This window comes from Sphaerodactylus townsendi, linkage group LG08 (genome assembly GCF_021028975.2).
Source record: "Sphaerodactylus townsendi isolate TG3544 linkage group LG08, MPM_Stown_v2.3, whole genome shotgun sequence".
Lineage (NCBI taxonomy): Eukaryota > Metazoa > Chordata > Lepidosauria > Squamata > Sphaerodactylidae > Sphaerodactylus > Sphaerodactylus townsendi.
Window position 1 is genome coordinate 72,821,460 of NC_059432.1, and position 24,021 is coordinate 72,845,480.

At 40.7% G+C, this 24,021-nt stretch overlaps 1 protein-coding gene across 5 annotated transcripts in view; it reads right to left on the reverse strand.

Annotated features, from left to right (window-relative positions):
- The window catches only part of FARP2 (FERM, ARH/RhoGEF and pleckstrin domain protein 2), a 78,800-nt gene that overhangs the window by 49,014 nt on the left and 5,765 nt on the right, over positions 1–24,021 (reverse strand). For all 5 annotated transcript variants that reach the window (XR_007245328.1, XR_007245327.1, XM_048506623.1 and 2 more), the window contains exons 2-7: positions 23,722–23,951; positions 13,913–14,017; positions 11,823–11,865; positions 9,526–9,604; positions 7,724–7,821; positions 4,580–4,694 (exon numbers count right to left, since the gene is read on the reverse strand). Coding sequence is in view for 3 of the 5 variants with exons in the window: in XM_048506623.1 (XP_048362580.1) it covers positions 4,580–4,694; positions 7,724–7,821; positions 9,526–9,604; positions 11,823–11,865; positions 13,913–14,017; positions 23,722–23,925 (644 nt within the window). In the remaining 2 variants the exon portion in view is untranslated. The remainder of the gene's footprint in view (positions 1–4,579; positions 4,695–7,723; positions 7,822–9,525; positions 9,605–11,822; positions 11,866–13,912; positions 14,018–23,721; positions 23,952–24,021) is intronic.

Genomic DNA, 24,021 nt, shown 5'->3' on the forward strand with positions numbered 1-24,021 from the left:
GTACAGGAACAGCGGTCCCACATGAAACAGGCATATTTAAGAGATATATCTTTAGCTTGCTAAGGAGGAATCTTTGAAGATCACTTAGGAACTTGGAAGTAGGCCTTGCACTACAGTTAGTAGTGGGAACTGGACTGTTGTGAGGAGCACAAAGATTCACCCATGGATTTCAGTCTGGAACAACATGATTAGATAGATCTGAACTACTTATTTATTTACTTCATATACACCTGACCTTTCTTCCCAAAGAGGACCCAATATGGCTCACATCATTCTCCACTCCTCCATTTTATCCTCACAATAGCCTTGGGAGATACATTAGCTTAGACCAAGGGTCTGCAACCTGCGGCTCTCCAGATGTTCATGGACTACAAATCCCATCAGCCCCTGCCAGCATGGCCAATTGGCTATGCTGGCTGGGGCTGATAAAGTATGATCCATGGTATCTGGAAAACTGCAGGTGAACCAACAACTCAGAACTGTATGACTGGCCTAAGGTCACCCAGCAAGCTCCTATGGCAGAGCAGGAATGTGAACCTGGGTCTCCTAGATCAGGGGTAGGGAACCTGTGGCTAGAGAGCTGCATGCGGCTCCTCTGCCCTTGCACTGTGGCTCCACGAGCCGAGCCGCCAGCCCCACCAACTGCCCACGGTCGGCTGGGCCACGCCGCAGGCTTCCCCTCTCGCCCACCCCGTTGGAGCGGGGCGGGCGCTTTCCCGGCGGCTGGCAAGGGCGGGCGCATCCATGCGCTTCTCAGAATGAGCGGAGTAAAAGGTAAAAACCCCCCTATATATTTAGTGTTATCTTTATTTTAAATGTCAAAAATTATTTGCGGCTCCAAGTGTTTTCTTTTCCCGTGGAAAATGGGTCCAAATGGCTCTTTGAGTGTTAAAGGTTCCCCACCCCTGTCCTAGATCATAGCCCAACATTCCAACTATTGTACAACACTTGATGTTAAGAGCTTTTTTCAGCAAAGGACTCAGATTCCATACGCTGATCAGAACAGGCAGCTATCAGAACTTCCTTCCAACAAAGACAGCAGTTGGCAGACAACCAACTGAAGAGGCATTTGGCCTGCTCTTTTGGGCATATTCAGATAGCATGTAATGCCTTTCTGAGGGAAGGGTCAACAGTTCTACCATATTTGGAATTGCCCCTGTGTAGGTACTAACCCCCACATGTCGGACTGTCAAGAAACTGTAAAATAGAACGGTATAGTGTTTAAAGTGTTAGATCTGGGTTCAGGTCCTTACTTAGCCATTAAGGTGTAGGGCAGCCCCATCCAAAAGGGGTGTGTGTGAAAGGGCCTGTGAAAATAACACGCAGTGACACTGGTGCATTTGCCCTTCCCTGGGAACTTGCCCTAGTGAAGGGGGCAGATGTGCTGGTGGCCACATGTTCCACAGCCCTGTAGCCGCCAAACCATTAAGTCTGAGCCACAGCAGGGATTTTCTGGTATCCTGCTCAGATGTCAGTGTGCAGGGGGTGGGCCAGAGTGTTCCCAGTAGTGGAACCAACATTAGTTGTTTCCCTCCCAAGGTTGAGGGCTGTTTGTCCAGTGTACCAGCCCTCGGACATATGCCACCTTTTTGGCGGAGTATATCCTTTCAATCCTATGGGGCCTTTTGGCAGTGGTAGGGTTCAGGGCTTTTCCCTGCACCCCACACCGCTGGAAATCACTTTTGGAGGTGCTGTGGCCCACCACCGGGGAGTTTGGATGGGACTGTGACCAGTCTTTAATAATCTAAATCAGTAATAGCAAACCTTTTCGAGACCGAGTACCCAAATTGCAACCCAAAACCCACTTATTTATCGCAAACACGGCAATTTAACCTGAATACTGAGGTTTTCATTTAGAAAAAACAGTTGGCCCCGAAGCGTGCGTTACTTAGGAGTAAGCTTGGTGGTAGTCAATGGCTTTGCTTTGAAGCAACCGTGCAACTCTTCCAACGGGTGAATCATAACCCTAGGAGGGTTTACTCAGAAGCAAGCCCCATTGACAGCAACTGAGCTTACTCCCAGGTAAAGGATCGCACTTTAGTTCTTCACATGAAAATCAGTGGGGTTTAGCAGTGCTTAACAGGGTTACCTACACTGCTTCCCCAAAGCTAGGTCTTAGGTTTAATGCTAATAATCGAGCCCAGCAGCCCAGGCCAACCTAGATGTGTGTGTGGGGCGGGGGTGACTTTGCATGTGCCCACAGAGAGGGCTCTGGCACCCGTGCCATAGGTTCGCCACCACTGATCTAAATGGAGGGAGGGGATCCTGGAACACTCCTCCAAACTCTGCAAAGAAAAGGTGGGACAAAAACTGGGTGTTAATGTGCACCAGTATCTTAATATTAAAATATTACAAATTAATTCTTGGTGCTAGGGTAGAAATACCCCTAAGAACAGAGTGGCATTTTTAATTACTCTTTCTTTGTAGGTTCATTTCTGAAGAAGGAAAAATCATCAGAGCTTTTGTGAGCTCTATTCTGTGCAAGCAAATATTTACAAGACCAAAGCAACCTGAGAGTAATTTATCTTTAGAAGCTGGCCACTGACTAATCCGCAAAGAATGGCCTGACAGCAATCTGGTCTAATTTGGTTATCCATTAAGAAGATAAATCTGCTTATCCATCCTCATACCAGCAGACTGCTAGTTTAAAACATTTTCTCAGCAAGAACTGTGTGCTCTTGCAATAAATTTCCATTTATTAATTCAGAAAAATTATACGTTGCCACTCTGGAGACCTGCTCAGTGAAATAAGTGGGGGTCACTTTATTAAAAAATCTCACACACTGACCCTGCAGAGATAACAGACACTGGACTTTACTGCAATATCCTCTTAAGGATGAGAGACAAATTAACAAAGCACATAATAAGTATTCTGCATATGCAACAGGCTTCAATTTTATTAATGACGTTTATTAATCATTTTAATTTATTTATAGACTGCATTACGAAGTTCCCAAGGCACTTTACAACACCCTAAATAAAAGAAAATTAAAATAATTAAAAACCCCAACAGAACCACCAGCAATGTTGCCTGCAAACAACCTGCATACTCCCTGAAGCACTAACTCTATGATCCAACTAAAATGTCATCTGGAAAAAGACAGGTCTTAAAAGGCCTTTTGAGAAAACAGGGACTCCTATGGTTATAGGGCAACAGCCGAAAAAGTTTTCACACAGGTTTCCTAAAGTCAGATTCTTGCAGAAAGACACAGAGTATCATAAATGTGCAGCTTCAGGGTCATACATCCAATAAAAAGCATACAAAAGCAGATAATTGGTAATTTATGTATCAGATCACAAAACAACATGCAAAGAACTCCATGGAGATAAAAGTTCAAAACTGCTGACAGAAGAGGTAGGAAGAAAGGCAGTTCCATTCCCTTTCCCCTCCTCACTACAGCTCCACAACCAGGTGCATATATAGGGTGGGGCAGGTCATGGCTTGTGCCTTGAATGCCACTCGACTGGGGGGTGCCTAGAGGTGGGGCCATTTGCAGGGCACTATGAAGGGACATCTGGTTGTGCAAAAGAGGGTGTGGGGGAGAGGGAGCCAAGTCAACCAGGGTCTTTCGGGGGAGGGATGAAGAGTGACAGGCCAGCAAGGCATGGGGGATTCCGGCTGCAGATTCCCAGGATTTTCCAGTGTTTGGGAAGCAAAGAACTGGTGGCTTTGTCTCAAAGGGGAAGGTGCCATTTAAGTTAAGCCCCAGGAGGCAGGCTGCCTGGACACGTTTTCAATCACTTGTGGAGTACTGGGCCACCGCCTTCCCACCTTTCGCTGGGCCTGTTGCCTGCCACTGCACTTATGTTTGCACTGATGCACTTCCCAAAAGCTCTTCATGGAAGGTACACAGTGTGAAGCAGCATTCTTGTCTGCCCCGAATCTCAATTTCATTAGATGAGGAAGCAAATAATCATCCATGTTCTCCATATCATTTATGCTTTTATGAAGTTCCATCATTCCCCTCCCACCAGTTACCTTTCTTCTAAACTAAAAATCCCTAAATGCTTAGGTGGCACCAGATTCATATAAATGATTACACTACTGATCGCTGTATTTTCAGTCCCATTCTTACTAAACCCTAGTATGGGTTTTGTCTTATTCACTGTCATCATATAGGGAGCTAATGTTGCCATTGAGCTCTGCACTTTGACCAAGATCTTTTCAAATTAACCATTTCAAACCCTCTCAGTGAACACAGTCTCGTTGGCATTTGGGTTTTTTGCCCACAGCCATTTGTCTCCTCTAACACGACCCCCCACACATCTGTATCACTAATCACAACTTTTGTTGAGACAGCATTTTTTTAAAAATCACTTAAATATAGTGCAACAATTATGGAAATCTACAGATATTCATTCTCAAGTTGTAACAACTAAGAAAATAAAGTGTGATTTTGTGACGAATATCACTAGTGAATGTATACAATTCAGCAGGGAAAAACAATGTAAAATGCATACTCTCAGAACGCTCCTCTCTTTAAAATAACTTGCATAGTAAACTCAATTCTAGTCCCAGTATTTAAGCATGGCTAATCAAGCAAGAAGGTAGTTCTATTCATTGACAGTTCACACTTACACATGTCTCCTGTGAAATTCAAGTATTTTTCCATGTAGTCTGTCCTGGTTTGGAAAGTACAAACTGTTTTTAAGGTGTTCTCGGTCCACTGTTTCATCAAAATCTCCAATCTCCGCTGCAAAACAAGAAAAAAAAATCAAAGTTGTGTGCCTGTATAAAGTGCCATCAAGTTGCAGATGACTTATGGCAACCCAGAAAGGGGCTTTTATGGCATATGAGAAGAACAGATGGTTTGCCATTGCCTTCCTCTGCAGAGTCTTCCTTAGTGATCTTCCTTCCAAGTACTGACCTTCCTTCGTTTCTGAGATCCGATGAGATCAGGCTATATCATGCTGCCTTGCTTATAAACATGTATTTCAAGTTAAACATTCAACCCCTCCCCCCTCCAAACACAAAGAAAACATCTATTCCATTACTACAATTATTTCCATAGCCTTTCAGTATCTTATCTACAACTATTTACTGGCTGTTAAGACACAAAATTGCAGAATTAAACTGCAGTCTCTCACTTTTCAGACTTCAAGAAAATGGCACTTCATAACAAGAAGTTTTTTTAGCATTGCGTTGAAGATAACAAGCATTCCTGTATGACTCTGTTTGCATTTCCAAATGTGTGTTTTCCATGACAATCTGCTGGTAAGTTTGAAAATCTTCAGAGAGTTTCACCACTGCTTATGCCAGATTCTACTACATGGATTGCCAGATTTAGGACCCAATTTAAACTTCCAAAACACTTAATTCAAACTGCATTCCACATGCCCAACATCTCATTTAAACCCTCACTAGTCTATCATACCAGGGGCATGTGATCTAGACAGGCTCTGTTTTGCAAATTAATGCGGGAAATATAGTGCTATTTGGCTTGTTTAAAACAGACAAGAGGTGCTACTGAGGTAAGGCAACAGATTTAAACAAAATGATAGGTGTGGAGATGCTGGGTGGGGTCACCAAAGGGATATTTTTTAATGTTCATTTAAATGGGCTGCATTACAATCTGGCCTAGCAGTTAAACTAAAGGAATACACAAGTCAAAGGCTTTAAGTAAAATGTTTAATGCTAATGCTGAACCACCTGAATCTAACATGGAGGTATCCTGCCAATGTTTAAAAGACATATTTCCGATCATACTACTGAATTTAAAGATTGGTGGGATGAAATGATTGGAGAAACCAGGTTATCATGGTGCCTAATTTTGCTTGCTAAACCTGACCCTTCATTAGTCTTGGGTGACCACCACTTTCAGTACCCCCTGAAAACTTAAGTGGCATGAGCAAAAGAAGGACAAAAAGTTCTATGTCAATTCTGTTTTCCTCTCTCTGTGGCTGGCTTAACATTCTTACCCAACTGGCATGTTGTGTGAGAGAGGAGATCTATCTATCTAGGACATCTTTATCATCCTTCATGGCAATCAACACAGATCTCCCTTCCTTCTTTTTACCATCACAACAACCATTCCTCTCCACTTTCCAGATGGAAGAACCACAGCTGTCACTGGTTGTGAAAGAGGAAGGAGAGAGAAAACCTACTCCCAGCCTGATCCTGCATATTTATTCAGATGCAAGTCCCATTGAATTTCAACATAAAAGGGGGAGTATGTTTCCGTCCTTTCAGCTCAAAAACTACAGGAATAAACTTGCACAGAATTGCAGCCTGATCTTATGCACGCTTAGAAATAAATGCCATGGAGTTCACTACCAAGTATGCATGCACATAAGTAAAATCTCAGAAAGAGAAAGTATCTGTATAAAGAAAGGCAATGGTGACCCAAGAGAGATGAATACACGGATATTGCGACTGAATGTAAAAAAAATAGATCAGAAAAGCTTTATTGGACTGGCCAATTCGTCCAATCATTTCGCTGCTACAGAAGTGTACCAATAAGAGCAGGCCGCTTTCTCTAGTCTGCTGAAGGACCAGGACTAAGGTCAAGGTTTGACTTCGTGAATATAAATTTGCATTACTGAATTTCTGTTATTGGCTTTTTGCATGTAATGAGTATGTATGTGCACAAAAAGCCAATAACAGAAATTCAGTAATGCAAATCTATTTTCACAAAGTCAAAAACTCCTGATACTTTGCCAGAGAACCTGCAAATGCTACTTTCAAATTATTTAAGGGTGGCAGACTTCTGCCAGTGTCTGGGAGTCTTGTGGTAAAAGTCTGTATACTAGCAGAGCCCAATCAACTCTGCTGACTGAACAGCAGGGAGTGGGGAGAGAGAAATCTTTACCAAACACAAAAATAAAACACCTATGGACAATGCTTCGATTGGTTGCAGGAAGATAAAAAACAAAACAGTAGCAATACTTACGGTAGGTATAGACCAGTGATGGCGAACCTATGGCACGGGTGCCAGAGATGGCACTCGGAGCCCTCTCTGTGGGCACGCGCACACAGAGTTTGTCATGTGGGGGGCAGAAAATCACCCCCACACACACACACACACACACCTAGGCTGGCCTGGGCCACTGAGCATGATGTGCGTGCACCACGGTGAGCAGGGAGGACTCAGCTGGCGGGCCTGGTGCCTGTGCTCCAGGTGGCTGCTGACTGAGGGGGGGGGGGCGCAGAGGAGGCAGAGATGCTAGAGAGGCACAGAGCGGTGCACGTGGGACTTGCGGGAGGCTTGAGCAGGCTGGCCCCTACTCGAGCGGGTGGGGCAGAGGAAGAGGGAGCCAACCGGTTTTTCTAAACTAAAACCTCAGCATTCAGGTTAAATTGACGGGTTGGCACTTTGTGATAAATAAGTGAGGTTTGGGTTGCAATTTGGGCACTCGGTCTCAAAAAGGTTCGCCATGACTGGTATAGACCTTTCAGGGTTTAAACCTCTTCAAAGACATCACAATTACCCTTAACAGTCTTATAAGGATGACAGTATTGTTGTTCCCATATTACAAATGGGGGACTGGGGCTAATAAGGGCTTACCTGAGGAAAGCTTCTCAGTCATTAAGCCATACTAGAACCATGTTTCTACATATCTGGTTGACAACAACAACAACAACAACAACAGAGTGATGCCAAAGAAGCCAACATTCTGGTACTGCAGCAAACTACACCAATTAAATTGCAGTACTTATTCCTTGATGTTTATGATGTATGAAAATGAAGACACTACCCTCCCATAAGAGATGTTGGATACTAACATTGTAGAAGGTGAGAAATGAGGAGAGTTGCTGTGTTGTCATTGCATGTAAGGCGTTCCTCTACTAGGTCTCTCTTGATCTGCAGTGCAAACAGATACCTGAAAGGAAAAGAAAAAAATCGCTAGTACATTTTTTCCCCAGTTATGCAGAGGCTCATTCTGGGTGCCTCCTTCCTTCCAGATACTAGTTAAGGCCAATAGTACTTTGCAAGTCACAGATCATGCAGAACTTAGCAGGCTGGTAAGCAGCTGCATATCTACACACCCTGGTATCACATCTTATAACAGCACATCCTGCTATTTTGGATGAAGTGCCCCACCCGCTCAGCTGCTGCTTCCAAATGCCACACTATTTCATGGCCAGTTCCTGATAAAGACAAAAGGCATCATCATCCATAGCTCCTTTCGTTCATAGCCAAGCTTTAGCCACACTAAGACTTACACAACTATGCAATTACTATTACTGGCAGGCTTTATGTGCGCAGGAGATACACTGTGGGAATCCAGCCCACACTGCACAACGTGATGCCAACAGGACTCAATGTAAACAAGGCTGTGGCTCTTGCTGCTATCGCATCATACATTTACCCAACCCTAGGAATGGAGGGAGGAAGGAAAGCTATCTGGTTAAAAGGAATACTTAGCGCAGAGCTTACTGTAATAAAACTACACAACTTAGAGTACACCATGGTTGGAAAGCCTTAAGTGGGACCCAGCACTGGCTTTTGGGCACAACAGCACTTACTTAAGCTGGGCTTTGGGGGAAGCGTTTGTCCTTTGTGACCCACTACCCCCCGCAGGTCTGCCAAGAGAGGTGGGGCAGTCCAATTAGAAAATAGGAGCACACAGCTCCTACTGAGGGAGCACACACAGCCTCCCAAAGATTTTTTGGTCTCTTGGGTGGTTTTCAACTATAAGCTTTCCCCTCAGTTTCCAGGTGTTCTACAGGTAGTGAGTGTATAGGCTTTGGGTTTGCTGCTGTGAGTTAAGTTCTATGTTGCACAAGGAGATTATTGAGATCACCAAGGCTGGATTAATATATAAGCAACCAAGAAAATTAATTTTTTTACAAGTTACTTTCACAGGAACAAACCAGCAGCACAGGTCTCCAAGAACACACAGGAAACCTAGCTCTGGCTGATTCCGCATTGGCCAAAAACAGCGGTGTGAAAACGGTGTGAAAACAGTATAAATCCTTTTACACTGTTTTAAACCCTTTTACACCATTTTCACACAGTTTTCACACTGCTGTTTTTGGCCCATGCGGAATCAGCCCGAGGCACAAAAAATTAAACTGGTTATGACTTCAGAGGATAGTTAGATACCGCTTTCAGCTACAGACTTTTATTAGCCACTGGCTAGATCCTCTCTCACACACAGTATTCCACCCATTCCTGCTGGTCCTTTCCCCACGAAGACTAAATTGTACAAGGTCTGCTCATTACCAGAGACAGGCCTAACTGAGCATTCTCTCTCCGGGAGATAAACTGATCTGCAAAGTTACCAGGCACAGCTACCTTTCATGTATCCATTCTTTTTCCTGAGACAGACCTGAGCTATCACTGCTGTCTCCCTGAGGAAGAACTCAAATTGAAATCCAAATCAGTTAAATGTCAACCATTTTCCAGTGCAATCCTGAACAGGTCTACTCATAATCTTTCTGAGCAGATTACTGCCAGGAAGTCTTCAGGACCACACTCCAAATATTGCAGGCTATTCTGCATTAAAGCTACTTCATTAATAATGCTTCTCATATCTTTGCAAAACTGCAAACAAAGCGTTTAATAGAGAGAGCTGCTTTACCTGGTATATTCTTCTTGCAACTGACCAGGATCTGGAGGAAAGAATTTTACAGCTAGACGAATCATTGCATTCTTTGGTCCTAAAGAAAAATAAGTTCCATTACATTTATGTACACTTTCATATTATAAACTGTTAGTAGTGTGATAGCCAGAGCAGCAGGATTGCAACTGCTAATTCTCATGCAAGGCTGTATTAAGTATCTATATTACCACTGGACAGCTGCAGTGACCCACATCATTCGCAGAATCCTCCATAAACCATTCACAGCTTTGGAAACCTACACAAAGTATTTCAAAGTCTCTCTGCTTGCATTCCAGTCACTTTTTAAGAGAGCAGAACAACCCAAATGCAGTATTTCAAAGTACTTCATACCCAATAGCAAACTGACTGGCATATACTTTGGAGAAGGGAGAAACTCTTACGTGAAAACAGCACCAATGCACAGGAAGCATCAAAAGTCACCAAAATTCTGGAACAATGACTTTTTCCACTCTGTTATCAGTTGGGTTAATAACCTGATAAAATATGACCTATCCCAGCAGCAACAGTAATGTTTGTGCTGTATTATATAAGAAGCCTACCATCTCTGTGGAGGCCTAGAGGTATCCAAGATGGAGGCACGAAGCCTAGTTCTTAGGATCAGATTAGTTACTACCCACAACCTCAACAAGATGAAGCGAAGTTCTGCACTTGGAAATTGTGGAAGGAAAAGACGCTGGATATGCACCATAATGGAGATGAACAATTTTTTTGCTTCTGAAAGGAAAACCCAAAGAAGCATGCAAACATATAATAAACAGACATTTCTAAACATAAAAAGGCTAATCAGCTGTGTAGGGAAGCTTTAAAGGGAGGCCAGTTTCTCAAGTTTTCTAAAGAAATTGAGAAAAAAGCAATTCTGAAGAACAGTTCTCTTTTTAAAGGATATCAAAGTTTTGCACTATAAAGATACTGCCTCAAAAGCCACAACACATTAGATTAAGAGATGCTGGGAACTGATTGCAACAATTGCTTACTGTACTACCAATGAATACCAGCAATGGAATGATCTTGCTAACAGTCTTAGTGCTCTTCAACAAATCTAATCTAGATTTAAAAAAAATATGGGCCTTTCATTAATTCATTATCTGTAAAGTTTGCAATGAAACAAAGCAATTCTCCTCAAATAACAAAGAGCAACTTAGAAAAAGAACAAATACTATGCTTAAAAACTGGAACACTATTCTCATAAAAACCACTAATTAATCCTAACATGATAAAAGTCTGCAATATTACATTTTAAAATGACTGAATTTTTAGTCCTTCTGAGATTATCTAAATGGCTACTTTTTACATTTTATTCTTATTCTCCGTAAGGATAGATGAACCATTTAGCTAGATTTCTCTTTCCTTTCCACATCTAATTAATGCACACATCACTCCCCCTGCCCCCATCCTGTTCTAACAGCTAGCTGAGTATTGGTTTTACATTGTTTTCTCAGCAATGTGGTTTTATTTACTGTATATGGAATTTTTATTTTGGAAATCGCTTTGAACTTTTTAGGAAAAGAGACATTGGAGTGTCCAAAAAGCCCTCCTCTGCAGGTCTACTCAATCCTATTCAGGTTTATTCAATGGGGCTTGCTCCCAGAAAAGTATATCTGAGACTAAACTGTAACTCTCTTAACAATGCTCTTCACTAACATGATCCTCTTCCAGTTACCCTGAAAGCCTCATTCTCTCACCCAGCCTGTTGTGTATCATATTGAGGAGACAATAGGAATACAGAGAGGGAAGCCATTTCCCTCACTCCAGATATCCAAGAGGTTCAGTAATGTGGAGAGAGACAACTTGTGCAGAGGCACTCTAGTAGGGTAAGAAGTTCTAGTTACATACTGGGAGTATGACCCTGTTAATTCTTCTCAACCTCTTGATGGCTTTTGATATTTTTTTATTTATTTGGTTTTATATACCGCCCTATCCCTGAAGGTCTCTGGGCGGTATAATTAATCATGGTTTCCTTCTGGATTGCCTTTAGGAATGGGAAGGCACTGTTCCACAGTGTGATTTTGTTGGTTATCCTGTTTTAAAATGGCTTCAGTTCGGGTCTTCTGCTTGATTTATGAGCGATACCCAATCTACCTGATTAAACTACTGTCCACAAGGAAGCCTGTACGCATGGTCAATATCCTTAATTCTTCGTAAACAGTTCCTGGCAAGAACAGCAGCCCTACCCACCCACCCAAAAGCTGAATTTTCTATCTTCACTCTTTTTGAAGATACATAAATTTGAGAGATATATACAAATATATACTTACTTCGAATCTGTTTAATGGTGGGTTTCATAGGCTCAAGCCAAATCTGAATGAAAAAAGATGAAATATTTAGTTAAACCCTAAATACAAAATACCAAATATGAAAATAAATTTTAAGCAGCTTTATGTAAATCCCTCATACCCCCAACCTCAGTCCAACAAATACTTACTGCATGTTTTATTTTTTATATTACCGTATATACTCGCGTATAAGCCGAGTTTTTCAGCCCTGTTTAAAGAGTGAGAAAAGGCCCCTCGGCTTATACGAGTCACCATTTTCTATTAATCACAAGGAGGCTGGGGGCGGGGCGGGACAACCTCCCTGCCCCCCGGAAACCACTTGTTGCTGCCCTCATCAAGGGTGAAGGGGGAACCCCGAGGCACCCTGGCTGGCTGGGCTTTGTCAAACCCCAGGAGGCAGAGGGAGCTCCTTATTTGGGCAGTGACATCAGGGGGAGTCACTGCCCAAAGAAGGAGCCCCCTCTGCCTGCCAGCTGGCTTTGTTAAACCCAGCCGGCAGGCAGAGGGAGCTCCTTATTTGGGCAGTGACTCTCCCTGATGTCACTGCCCAAATAAGGAGCTCCCTCTGCCTCCCGGCTTCCCACCCTCAGCTTATACCGGAGTGGTTTGGGCAGTAAAATTAGGTGCCTTGGCTTATACACGAGTCAGCTTATACACGAGTACATACGGTAACTGTTCAACAAAATATAAATTGCTCTTGGAAACACATATTGAAAAGAACTCCACTGAAAACAACTGCATAAAGGGGAAATACTATTGTTAAATCAATGCTGAAAGAAACAGCAGGTTCTCGTTCCAGTGTGATACAGTGGTTAAAGTATCAGACCAGAATCTGGGGGACAAGGTTCAAATCCCCAGTCTGTCATGGAAGATTGCTTAGGTGACCTTGGCCCAGTCAGCCACAATCAGTCTAACTCACTTCACAGGGTTGTTGTGAGGATAAAATGCGGGCAAAGAAAAATGTAAGCTGCTTTAGGATCCCAATGGGAAAGAAGGCTGGGTATAAATTACCGGTAAGTAAAAAAGTAAGCAAATAGTTCCAGAATGAGCTCTGTTGTAAGCCCCACTGTACAAGGAAGTCTCCAGAAGGCTGAATGGAAACTGTCCAGGATGGTTAAGATCTAGGGAATTTCAATAGCAATAAATATGTTGATGAAAACTTCAGGGAAAACTTCAAACACTTTTTCATTTAGTCACTGGGAAGGCATGCAACCAGTCACTCGCATAAATCTTTGGTATAAGGCACAGATAATTTGCATTAAATAATCACTTCTGAACACATTTCTGAGAATTGATTTATCTGTACAATTTATCCTGACCGCAAATTTAGGCATTTCATATTGCAAAAATTATATTTTGCATAGACTGGTGTTGGGGCAAAAGTAATACGAGAAGATGAAAATTAATTTGCAACACCAGCAACATGTGAATGTAACATTTTTAGAAATGTACAATAGGAGCACTGAACACCACACACCTAGACGCTCATACTTAGGATATTTATTTAATCATTTCTCTCAGAAAGCATAAATATGCCTTGCTCCTCTTTAAACTCAAGTTAAACTTTTTTCTTAATTAGACAGTAAAAGTTTCTAAACAGAACGTTAAATTCTGTTTATTTTCTTGACCCCAGCCATGTGAGTTACAAACCAACTTGATAGCTCTACTTCATATATCTTGTTTCTTGTAGAACAAGGTCTTAGGAAAAATACTAACGTCATCTTGTGGAACTGAATGCACGCTTACAAAATCCACTCAAGAAATAATATTCAAATAGCATGATGCATTATTTTAAATATTCAAATAGCGTGATGCGTTATTTTAAATGCTGTCAAAAACTATGAAAACACAGTGTAACAAAGGGAGGCAGGAGGGCGCATCATGTACCTGCAAATTGTGTCATGCTTGTTCCACACAGGAAGAAGAGCTACAGTTTGACAATACAATGGTGCAGCTATGCTCACCCTGAAATACAGCGTCCTTATCCCACATTAAGATTAAACTTTAATGTAACCAAAGCGCACAGCTGAAAAGGAAATCTATTTAGAGCCTTCTAAATTTCAGTTACATACCCAACATGACTGCATGTTCTGGAACTCAATTCCAAAGTAGTCCGTTTCAACCAAATTTAAATGTTTATAAACCTCTGTTAGCAGGTTCTGACCAAGACATTTTGACTAGGAAAGAAAAACAAGTGGGCATTAAGCAGTGAAAAGTAATAAAGTTTCAAATATTCATTTTAGAACGAACCAACCATTAATGCCAATTAAGGTTACACAAACGCAAGGACAAAATACACAAAAGATATACCTTTATACCACTTCCTCCTTATGTGTGGCTTAGACTTCAAAAAGCTGAGAATCTGTAATAACATGTCTTACATCTTATCCTATTTCAATGTCACCATAAATCAAACATCAGGGTAGTCCTAGAGCAAAGGCAGTGTAAGTCAGCTGCCTCTTACAACTATAAATTTAAGAAGATACAGGGTCAGTAATCTCTTTTCAACTTCACCTCCCTGTCCTAGGTTTTGCTCTGAAACATATTAAGAACCAGATAAAACCATACAGACCAGGGGTGGCCAACCTATGGTGCTCCAGATGTTCATGGACTACAATTCCCATCAGCCCCAGCCAGCATGGCCAATTGGAGCACCATAGGTTGGCCACCCCTGATATAGACCTTTTGGAGAACTGCTGAGTGTTCAACAAAAGCATTTGTTTCACATTTTAATGGTTAGTAAGAGAGCCAACACAGTGTAATAGTTAAAGTGTTAGACTAGGACTAGGACAGGGGTCTGCAACCTGCGGCTCTCCAGATGTTCATGCACTACAAATCCCATCAGCCCCAGCCAGCATGGCCAATTGGCTATGCTGGCAGGGGCTGATGGGACTTGTAGTGCATGAACATCTGGAGAGCCGCAGGTTGCAGACCCCTGGACTAGGATCTGGCAATTCAAAGTATGAATCCCCACTCTACTATGGAAAGTTGCTGGGTGACTTTGGGTGACCAGTAATGTACTCTCAGCCTTGACCCTGGCAACTATTTTATGGGAGACCTCCAAGAAATACCACGGTTGTGATATGGAGGTTGGCAATGGCAAACCACCTCCAAATGGGTGCTGTGTGGTTTCCGGGCTGTAGTGGTTTCCGGGCTGTGTGGTTTCCGGGCTGTACCTCCAAATGCCTCTTGCCTTGAAAACCCCACCAGGAGTCACCATAAGTCAGCTATCACTTTAGGGCAAAAAAGGTGTAAAAATCAAGTACAGCCTTTCCAGAGGAAGGGAAACTCATCCTTGATAAACTTATCTCTTGAATGTGGCTATTTTTAGAAGACAAGTATGAGACAACACTCAACTGTTAAACATCAAAGAATCATTAGAAAATTTATCAGCAGCATTTATAACAATCTCAACTTTTCATCTCAAATGGATAAAATCATAAAGAAGTTAAGCATGCAGTGTGAAAAATAATTTCTTAAAATTCTGATATTTAAGCATAAAAATCTGTGTTCAAAAGGATATTCAGAATACAATATAGCCAACACACTAGATCAGATCCAATTGGCACCTTTCTGCTCATACAGTGGTGATTTTCTCACAGCAGAAATAAAACATCTTGAGGACATTTTAAAAACCATTTTGGTTCACACAGCTCTCTTCCCCAAAACATCTTCAAAATATTTCATTTATCTCAACTGGGGTTTCTCCAAAATCACTAAACTAGCAATCTCTCTCCCCCTCCCCCCTTGGAGACGTTTCCTGTCTGCTGAGGGAACAAAAGTAGGCAGGAAATGCTTTATTTCTCTTGCCCAGTCCTCTTACTTTCATTTTCACTGTTCCCACCCGCCATTTTGTGTGCTGCAGTAGAGAGTCTCTCAAGGTTCCCCGTGGAGGTTTCCTCTGCTTGCAACTCATCTGAACATGATTTCTTTGTAAAAAGTAGATGAATACAGCTTGTTTTGCCTAGTGATCCTGCACATGTGTAGTTTTTCCTTTTTTGTTTTCAGGGGGATGTCTGCGAAGCTATGGCACTGCAATTAGAGAAGCTGCAATATGCTCACATTTGTGTTGGCAAAGCTTCACATTCTCCAAAAAAAAGGAGAAACAACATGTGCGCGGGAATGCTAGGCAAAACAAACTGTATTCATCTACTTTTTACAAGGAAATTGCAAGCAGAGGAAGCCTCCATGGAAAACCTTAATCAAATGGTGGAGGCCGGAGAATATCTGCAGCAGCATGCCATTGTCAGGGTCCCCAATGACCCTGTCAGAGCTGTCCCTGTTGTCAGGTTCAGAGGCATGTTGGGACAAAAGCCCAGGGGCATATCCAGGCCAGCCTGGTCTCCCATTTGCTCCCAGGTAAGTCAAGCGGTCGGGTGTCCACTCCTGGAAACAGAGCACAATTGAAGTTTGACATAAACCCACAGCCTTCTGAACAGAAAAGTCTGTATTCATTTTAGCTTCCAGTCATTACAAGATACATTAGAAATTTCTTTGCTTTCCTATGAACAAGAAATCCCAAGTGATCCTTTGTGAACTAGATAGAATTCTAAACCAAGCAACCCAAACACATTTGGCTGATCAAACCATTGCCAGATTAAGTAATAAGATAATTACTATAGATGTTTGAGCTGAATGTCCATACTTGCACTTTTCATATAATCCTCAGAGTTTCAAGAGTAACTATTGCCTTGAAATATAAATAACCATGGAATTTTAATTTTAAATTCCTATCTGAAAACTGCCTCTAGATAAAATCTGTTTAAGTAAACTTTAAGTAAAAGTTTATCCAACAAAGTTTACCCAACAAACTCATAAAAATGAATGCAAAAATAGTTTCTTCATCTTAAATATACTATTGCTTTCTTCTCAAAGAAGTAGGCATAACATTAAAGGAATACTGGGCAACATTGAAGATAAAATTAATGTTATGAGAACTGGAGTTAAATATATACCAGGAAAATTGATCTCTGGGATTCTTAGCAATAGGGAGGAAGTTTTCCTTTTAACAAATTCATTTGGCTCCTCCAGTTTTTCATTGCATTTTTAAATTTTCACTTCGTATGCCAAGATAAAACCATGCCAAGCAAAAAGAGCTCCTGCCCTTTCACAAAACTGAGAAATGCATTTCACATTCCTAGTTTAATATCCCATGCCCTTAAATCCAAGCTACACAAAGGAAAATCTCATGTTCTACTATAGGGTTACAATCTTCATGACAGTACAAAATGCCTATATAAAATTCTTTAAAGGTCAAATATTTCAACAGAAATTACTCTTTCTGGTTAATTTCCTAATAAGATGTTGCCAAGTATTTATACATTAACATAACAGTGGTGGCAGAATTACAGGATTATTACAATATTACTCTCAACTTTCCACAGGTTCTGCTTTAAAGTTTAAAATAAGGAATAACCAAAAGTTCAGGACATGCTTTTACACTTGAAGCTGGCCGGAGCAACTAGTATCAAAAATTTTCTAGGGCAACATTTAAGAAATGTTTGAAATTGTGTTTTCTACATCAACTGAGTGACAGAGCAAAATAATTATATTAATTAATAAGAAATATAGTTTAACAATGGTATTTATACCTTCAACATGCCACACTGCCAAACACAAAAGAATTAGGTTTTACCCTTCAGATTACATTAAAACATCTTAAGCAGTTAAAAACATAAGGTCAACAATGTTATTCAAATCTATGTCAATCAAAACCACTAACTATTCTCTGCCTTGGTTAAATCTTTGGTTTCCCATGTCATAAATACACAGAACTACATTCAAAGTCTTCTTCCATTATTTTCACCAATTTGGCCCTCCAAATGTAAACCCCACGCTGTCCTCCAGAGCTCCTTCCTCAGCCTCTCCACCCACCAGCATTTTGGAGAAGACAACAGGCTGCATCAGCAAGGGAGGATTAGAAAAATAATGTTAAAAGTAATACTTTAGATCCAACCAGTTTGCTCCAAAGTTCTCTCCTGCTAACTCCCTTTCCACATGCCGCATAAAACTGTTATGTACGTAAGCTTTGCATAATCTTATGCTCTATGCTATGTTGCAGAAAAATATGTTCTTAATTGGTTTCTGAAGACTGCTGAACTAGACCAATCCCAAAAAGCATGTCTGAAGGAGCACATACACAAGAAAAATGTTCACACAGGCAACTAGGACATATGTTCTAGGTCTCCTATAAAGGGAAAGTAATTTATTCCTCTCATTTGCCTACTTCCTATAACTGGAAAGTTTTCCAATCCTCTGCTCCACTGGCTAAAAAGTCCAACTTTCAGTGCAAATTCAGAGGCCCACAAGACTCAAGAAAGGGCAAAAAAATTGCCCTATCTAGTCTAATACTTCACACCAATAGCAAAAGAATCCTTATCTTCCCTAACAGAGGTATGATTTCTGTCATTTGGCATAAATTTTCTGTCTTTTAGAGGCAAGCAATAGCTGCTATCAAATTACAGATTAATACATGATGTGATACCATCTGAAGGAATTTTACAGTGGTTTAGGCAATAGCAATGGAACAGACATGTAACTTATCTTTCTAGAAACATTAACACTTCCATATACAGAACCAACTTCTAGTTTACTACATACATGAAGCCCTTAAAAGACTTACTAACACCACCTTCATGCTTTCCAAATACAGTCTGCATTATTAAGCACTGACCTAATCTCTCTATAGCTCTATAGTAGGAAAACCCAGCATGAGTGACTGACTTGATAAAGGGAGCTATGGCTTTCATTCTGCAAGACCTGAGAAAAGCTGTTAATGATAGGCCATTTTTGGAGGTCACCATAAGTCAGAAGCAACCTGATGGCATGTAATGTACAAAGTGAATTCAAGACTAGTCCCCACCCAGGTCTTAACCAAGAACCGGGATTCCTTGCTTAACTGCACATCCCACTTCTCACATATGTTAATTAGATCAGATATAATTCTGTAAGTACCTAAGGTAACAGATGTAAAGATGTTATGTTAATTCCACTTGCCTTGGGAGTGGCCCTAACCAACTGAATGAACTGATTACTCTTGACTGGATAACATCTCCTTGCCCTGGCTCGCTACCTTTCCGCTGTATTTCCAGTAGGTCAGTTCAGCTATATAAACACTACATATGTCTAATAAAGTGAGTTCTGACTCATGAAAAATTATGCTGGAATAAATTCTGCAAGTCTAAGATGGTACTGGATTCCTGTTTCATTTTACAAACACGCTGGCTGAGTCAGAATTGGTCAGCAATGCAAATCAGTTCCCTAGGGCTCTGCTCCAGGACAACAAAACATAGGGTGTGGCTGAGCCCAGAAGAGTTTAGTCTCAAATGAAGCCCTGCCCATGGTCTGCAGAATGTACTACTGAGAACGTTTTGTGTATTCTTTCAAATCAGAATTCTACCTAGAGAGTCCCTGTCCCCCAGAAGCAGTGTTAGGGGGGCATTTGAGGCTATATGGATAAGAACAAGAAAATCATAAGAAATTGACAGAAAACATTTCTTCAGCTAAAGTGTTTGGTGGGTACCAATTTATTATCCTCTTCTATCAGAAGCCAATATATAATGGGTGAGCCTGAAGTAAGTTTTTGTATCCCGGTCTTTTGCTCCATAACTATAATATCATAGCAGTGATGACATTTTAAGATTGATTTTGCTATTCTAGGCTTTTTACAGTTTACTGCCCACATGCACAACTTTGTACTTGAAAAAAAAGCTAGTTAACATTTCCCACAGGAAGGCTGAATAAGCATACAAATATATTCCTAATGATCATTTTTGTCTCCAAGGCTATTCTAGAGATTCCCAGAAAGATATACAACATGCTTTATTATAGTGGTTCTCAACTTTCCTAATGCCGCGACCCTTTAATATAGTTCCTCTTGTTGTGGTGACCCCCAACCCTAACATTTATCCATTTTACAGATGGAGAGCACTGATGCAGAGAGTCTTAGGTGACCCCTGTGAAAGGGTCATTCGACCCCCAAAGGGGTCACGACCCACAGGTTGAGAACCGCTGCTTTATTACATCAGTTTTCAAATTGTTTGCAAAACTATCAAATCCTGACTGCGTATACAGATTTACAAACACAAAGAAATTCCAGAATGTCAAAACATCTATGAAAAACTCAACCAGAGATTATAAAAAATTATTCTAAACTACCGTCAAGCATTTTTGTTTACTGTAACTACTCAAATTTTTCAACCAGTTAAAAGAAGTCAATCAGATCCATACATGAAAGAGGATTTTTGCTGACATTCTGAAACCAAATTATGTATTTTGCTTTTTAATTCTGTTCAAAAATCACATACTTTTCCAACACATAAACTAGTTTCTAACCAAGTCTTTCCCATTGTTATAATGTTCTGTCATTTTATTGTTGCTTAACACTGTAAAGGCTCCTGGAGGACTAGAAGAGGATAAAATATTAAAAACAGAAAGTAAGGCCACAATAATCCTACCGGTGCTCACGGACACAGTGGGCATAGCAACTGTGATTTTGTTTTAGTACAATGCCAGAAACACATGGTTGCACAGTATATTTAGCAACAAAAAGATGACTATTTAGTCAACTGATAAAAAGAGAAGCTAGCCATAAAACTTTGCTTCTCACAAACTGGAAATTTCAAAAATTCTGCAAAAAATATATATTACAAACTATCCTGCGTGCTTTATTTGGTATTAGAGCTATGTCTACAAGGCTCAGAGTTTTCCCACCATGTTTCTACCTGTACTGCTAGAAGGTGGTAGGATAACAACTCAAACTATTGTAGATCAAGTCATTTTAAGCTAGTAGGATGTGGCACAGAGGAGCAGCAGGAGAAGAAATAGTCTGATGGGGAAGAAGCAATACCGGGATACAGTGAGAAATTTGGGAGTATAGTGGTGCAGAGTGCAGCTTTGAGGCTTTTCTCCAACCTGGAGCAATGTGATCAAATAGAACTCTTTGTGAAGAGTGATTATTGCTTAAAAGTAATGTGTATTCTCCTCTCAAATCTTCTTCCCTAAATATTTTTTGAAGTGCTGTAGTGCTTTAAATAATCCAGTGCCTGAGATTCTGAGTGCATTGGATATTTCAAAATCACTGTATAGAGCTGAATTAATAGCATTGGTATCTTAATTTTTATTTTTGTTTTAAAATTTATAGTCTACCTTTCTGTCCTTACAAGGGCCATCAATTACTTTTTAAAAAGCAAGCTCAAGGATATGTCCATCAAATATTATCAACCATGGTCAGAGGAAACTGATATCTGAATATAACCTGATGATAGTAGAGCTACAGTATTTGCATCCTGCCTATTGGACTCCTAGAGCAGTGATGGTGAACCTTTTTGAGACCGAGTGCCCAAATTGCAACCCACAACCCACTTATTTATCGCAAAGTGCCAACACAGCAATTTAACCTGAATACTGAGGTTTTAGTTTAGAAAAAACGGTTGGCTCTGAGGCGTGCGTTACTCAGGAGTAAGCTTGGTGAAGCAAACGTGCAACGCTTCAAATGGATGAATCACGATCCTAGGAGGGTTTACTCAGAAGTAAGCCCCATTGCCAGCAACTGAGCTTACTCCCAGGTAAAGGATCATGTCCAGGGCAGCCTAGATGTGTGTGTGTGTGTGTGTGGGGGGGGGTGATTTTCCACCCCCCTCCCACATGATGAACTCTGTGCGCAAGTGCCCACAGAGAGGGCTCTGAGCTAGATCTTCTATCAGTAACTTTAAGCAGGTACTACTTAGGTAAGATATTCCGAGGAATCTGGCACCCGTGCCATAGGTTCGCCACCACTGTCCTAGAGGCATCTGGCTGGCCACTCTGTTTAACAGGATAGACTAGATGTGGATCAAAAGTCTGAGCCAGCAGGGATCTTTGCATTCATTACCTGTAATCCTTACAACAACCCTGTAAAGTAGGTTAATCTTATCTCTAGATTGCAAGAATGGGTTGCTTAAGGACATCTAGCAAGTTGATGACCACTCAAATTGATGACTTTGTTGTAGCAGCCCATTGCTTCAGTTACCTGAACAGACAAATCTGAATGGTATCTGAGTTTCACATCGATGCTTGGCATGAAGTAAGAGGTGCTGGGCTTTCCAGAGGCATTTGGTCAGTGCTCCATATTGAACATCCTTGAATTCTGCTACTCATTCCAAACAGCCCTGTTCAGGGGTAAATCTACAGTTCACTTTCGTTGCACTGAGTGGGGGGGAGCAGCTATTTGGCTAGAGAGGTGTGGGCTACAAGTGAATGGGTGGCAAAATGGTTTCTCTCAAACAATTTCAAAGCAAAGTAAAACCATTAACAAATAATAGGTTAAACAGCATAGAAGACTAAATAACAGAGAGAAGGTAAAGCCTCAATTGCTTTCTTTAAAATAGTCTATAATATCCACTGCCATGAATTACTAACTCTCTTCTAAGGGAAGGCAAAAATAAGTTCACTGGCCATATTTAGAGTACTCAGAGTGATGACAAACATCTGTCACAGACTGTCTCTGGAACAATCACATGTGAATATTGTACCATAAATATAACAAAACAGGGATAATATTCTCCAAAATGAAAAAAAAATACACAAATCAGTTTTTATCTGAATAATGTAGCTTGCCAAGAAAATTAAACATGAATCTTAATTTCACATACTAAACAGATGAGCAAATTTTATGGTAATACAATGCTGTTATTGAGCAAACTCTAGTAGCTTAAAAAATAACCAAAGACAACTCTAATATACAATAATTTTTCAAATAGTTCAAATGTTTTCCCTATGTCCTTTATGGTGGTGGAGCATGTGGTATATATCTGAAGCAGATGAGTAGCTGATGGCATATCAGCTTGTACAGGATATTAAGAAGCCGAATCTAGAAAATTGTCTGTTTTTTGCCTCTCAATCACAGAACATCTTTAAAATAACTGATCTGCATCAAATAGCAGAGGTATTCTTTAGTATGGTAGCTAACACAAATTGCCTACATTGAATGACACATCTGAGAAGCTCCCACTGTGGGAAAACACGTTTATAAAGAGTCACACATTCAAGATAAAAATCTAAACTAAGTTGCAAAACCAACCCTGAAGTTATGCTAGATCTTCTATCAGTAACTTTAAGCAGGTACTACTTAGGTAAGATATTCCGAGGAATCTCACACAAGTTTGCAACAAAAAGAAATGTACATCCAACACAGAATGATGCAAAGCTATGAGATGTTGGCAATTAGGAGGAGGAAACTCTATCACACTACAACCACTGCATCAGCTGATTGCATCCAGTTCATTTACAGTGCTGTACACTAGGTCAACAAGTAAAACTCTTAAAATGGAGTAACAGAAAAACAGAATTTTGGTCTAGATGTGATGTTTTTGCACAATTCTTTGCTGCTAAAACTCTCAGGTGTGGACCCAGATGCTGACATGTCAATAGATTCAGTGACACTAATCTTTAATGTCTTTTGTGATGTGAGACACACATACATGAAGGACATCTCTCCCAATATGAGCACATGAAGCAAACTTGGTCAGCTTAGCAGTATCTGTTGGTGATCACAAGTCCTATGTTTCATTTCTGCCTGCTGTCTCTGCAACAATCCTATGGAATGGCTTTCCAGAACAAATTAGGAAGGTCCCATCTCCCCTGCAATTTAGCAAGGGCTACAAGACTTTTATTGAAAGCTTTTGTAACCACTTGATGCTTATGGCCAGGAGACTCCTTTGCATATTACTGACAAGGTTTCTACTGACAGTTTTAATATTATGATGTTTTAAACTTGTGTGACATATATAGTTTAATGTCTTGCCCACCTTGGGCTCTAAGTTCCCTGGAAGAGGCAGACCTAGAAATATTTAAAATAAATAAAAATATATTTTACCAACTGCAGTATAAATGTTTTCCTTACCTCAATATCAAATATCTCCTCTGTGTTATCCAAAAGCTTTATCTTGAGCTGTACGGACCTGTCGTGACTTTTAGAAGGCATTGAAGACACAGCTGTGGAGAAGTTTTGTCCTGGTTCCAGCGTGCTTACTCCAGTGTTTTTCTGAACTCCCAAACGAGAACCTGGAGTCTGTAGTACTCTGTAAGTGCCTTCTATTTCTCCCATGTTCTACCATCAAATTATATCCAAAACTGAGATAAAGGAAATAGAGAATTACTTTTGAAGTACTTTAAAAGATTTATGTTTATGTTTCAAATATGA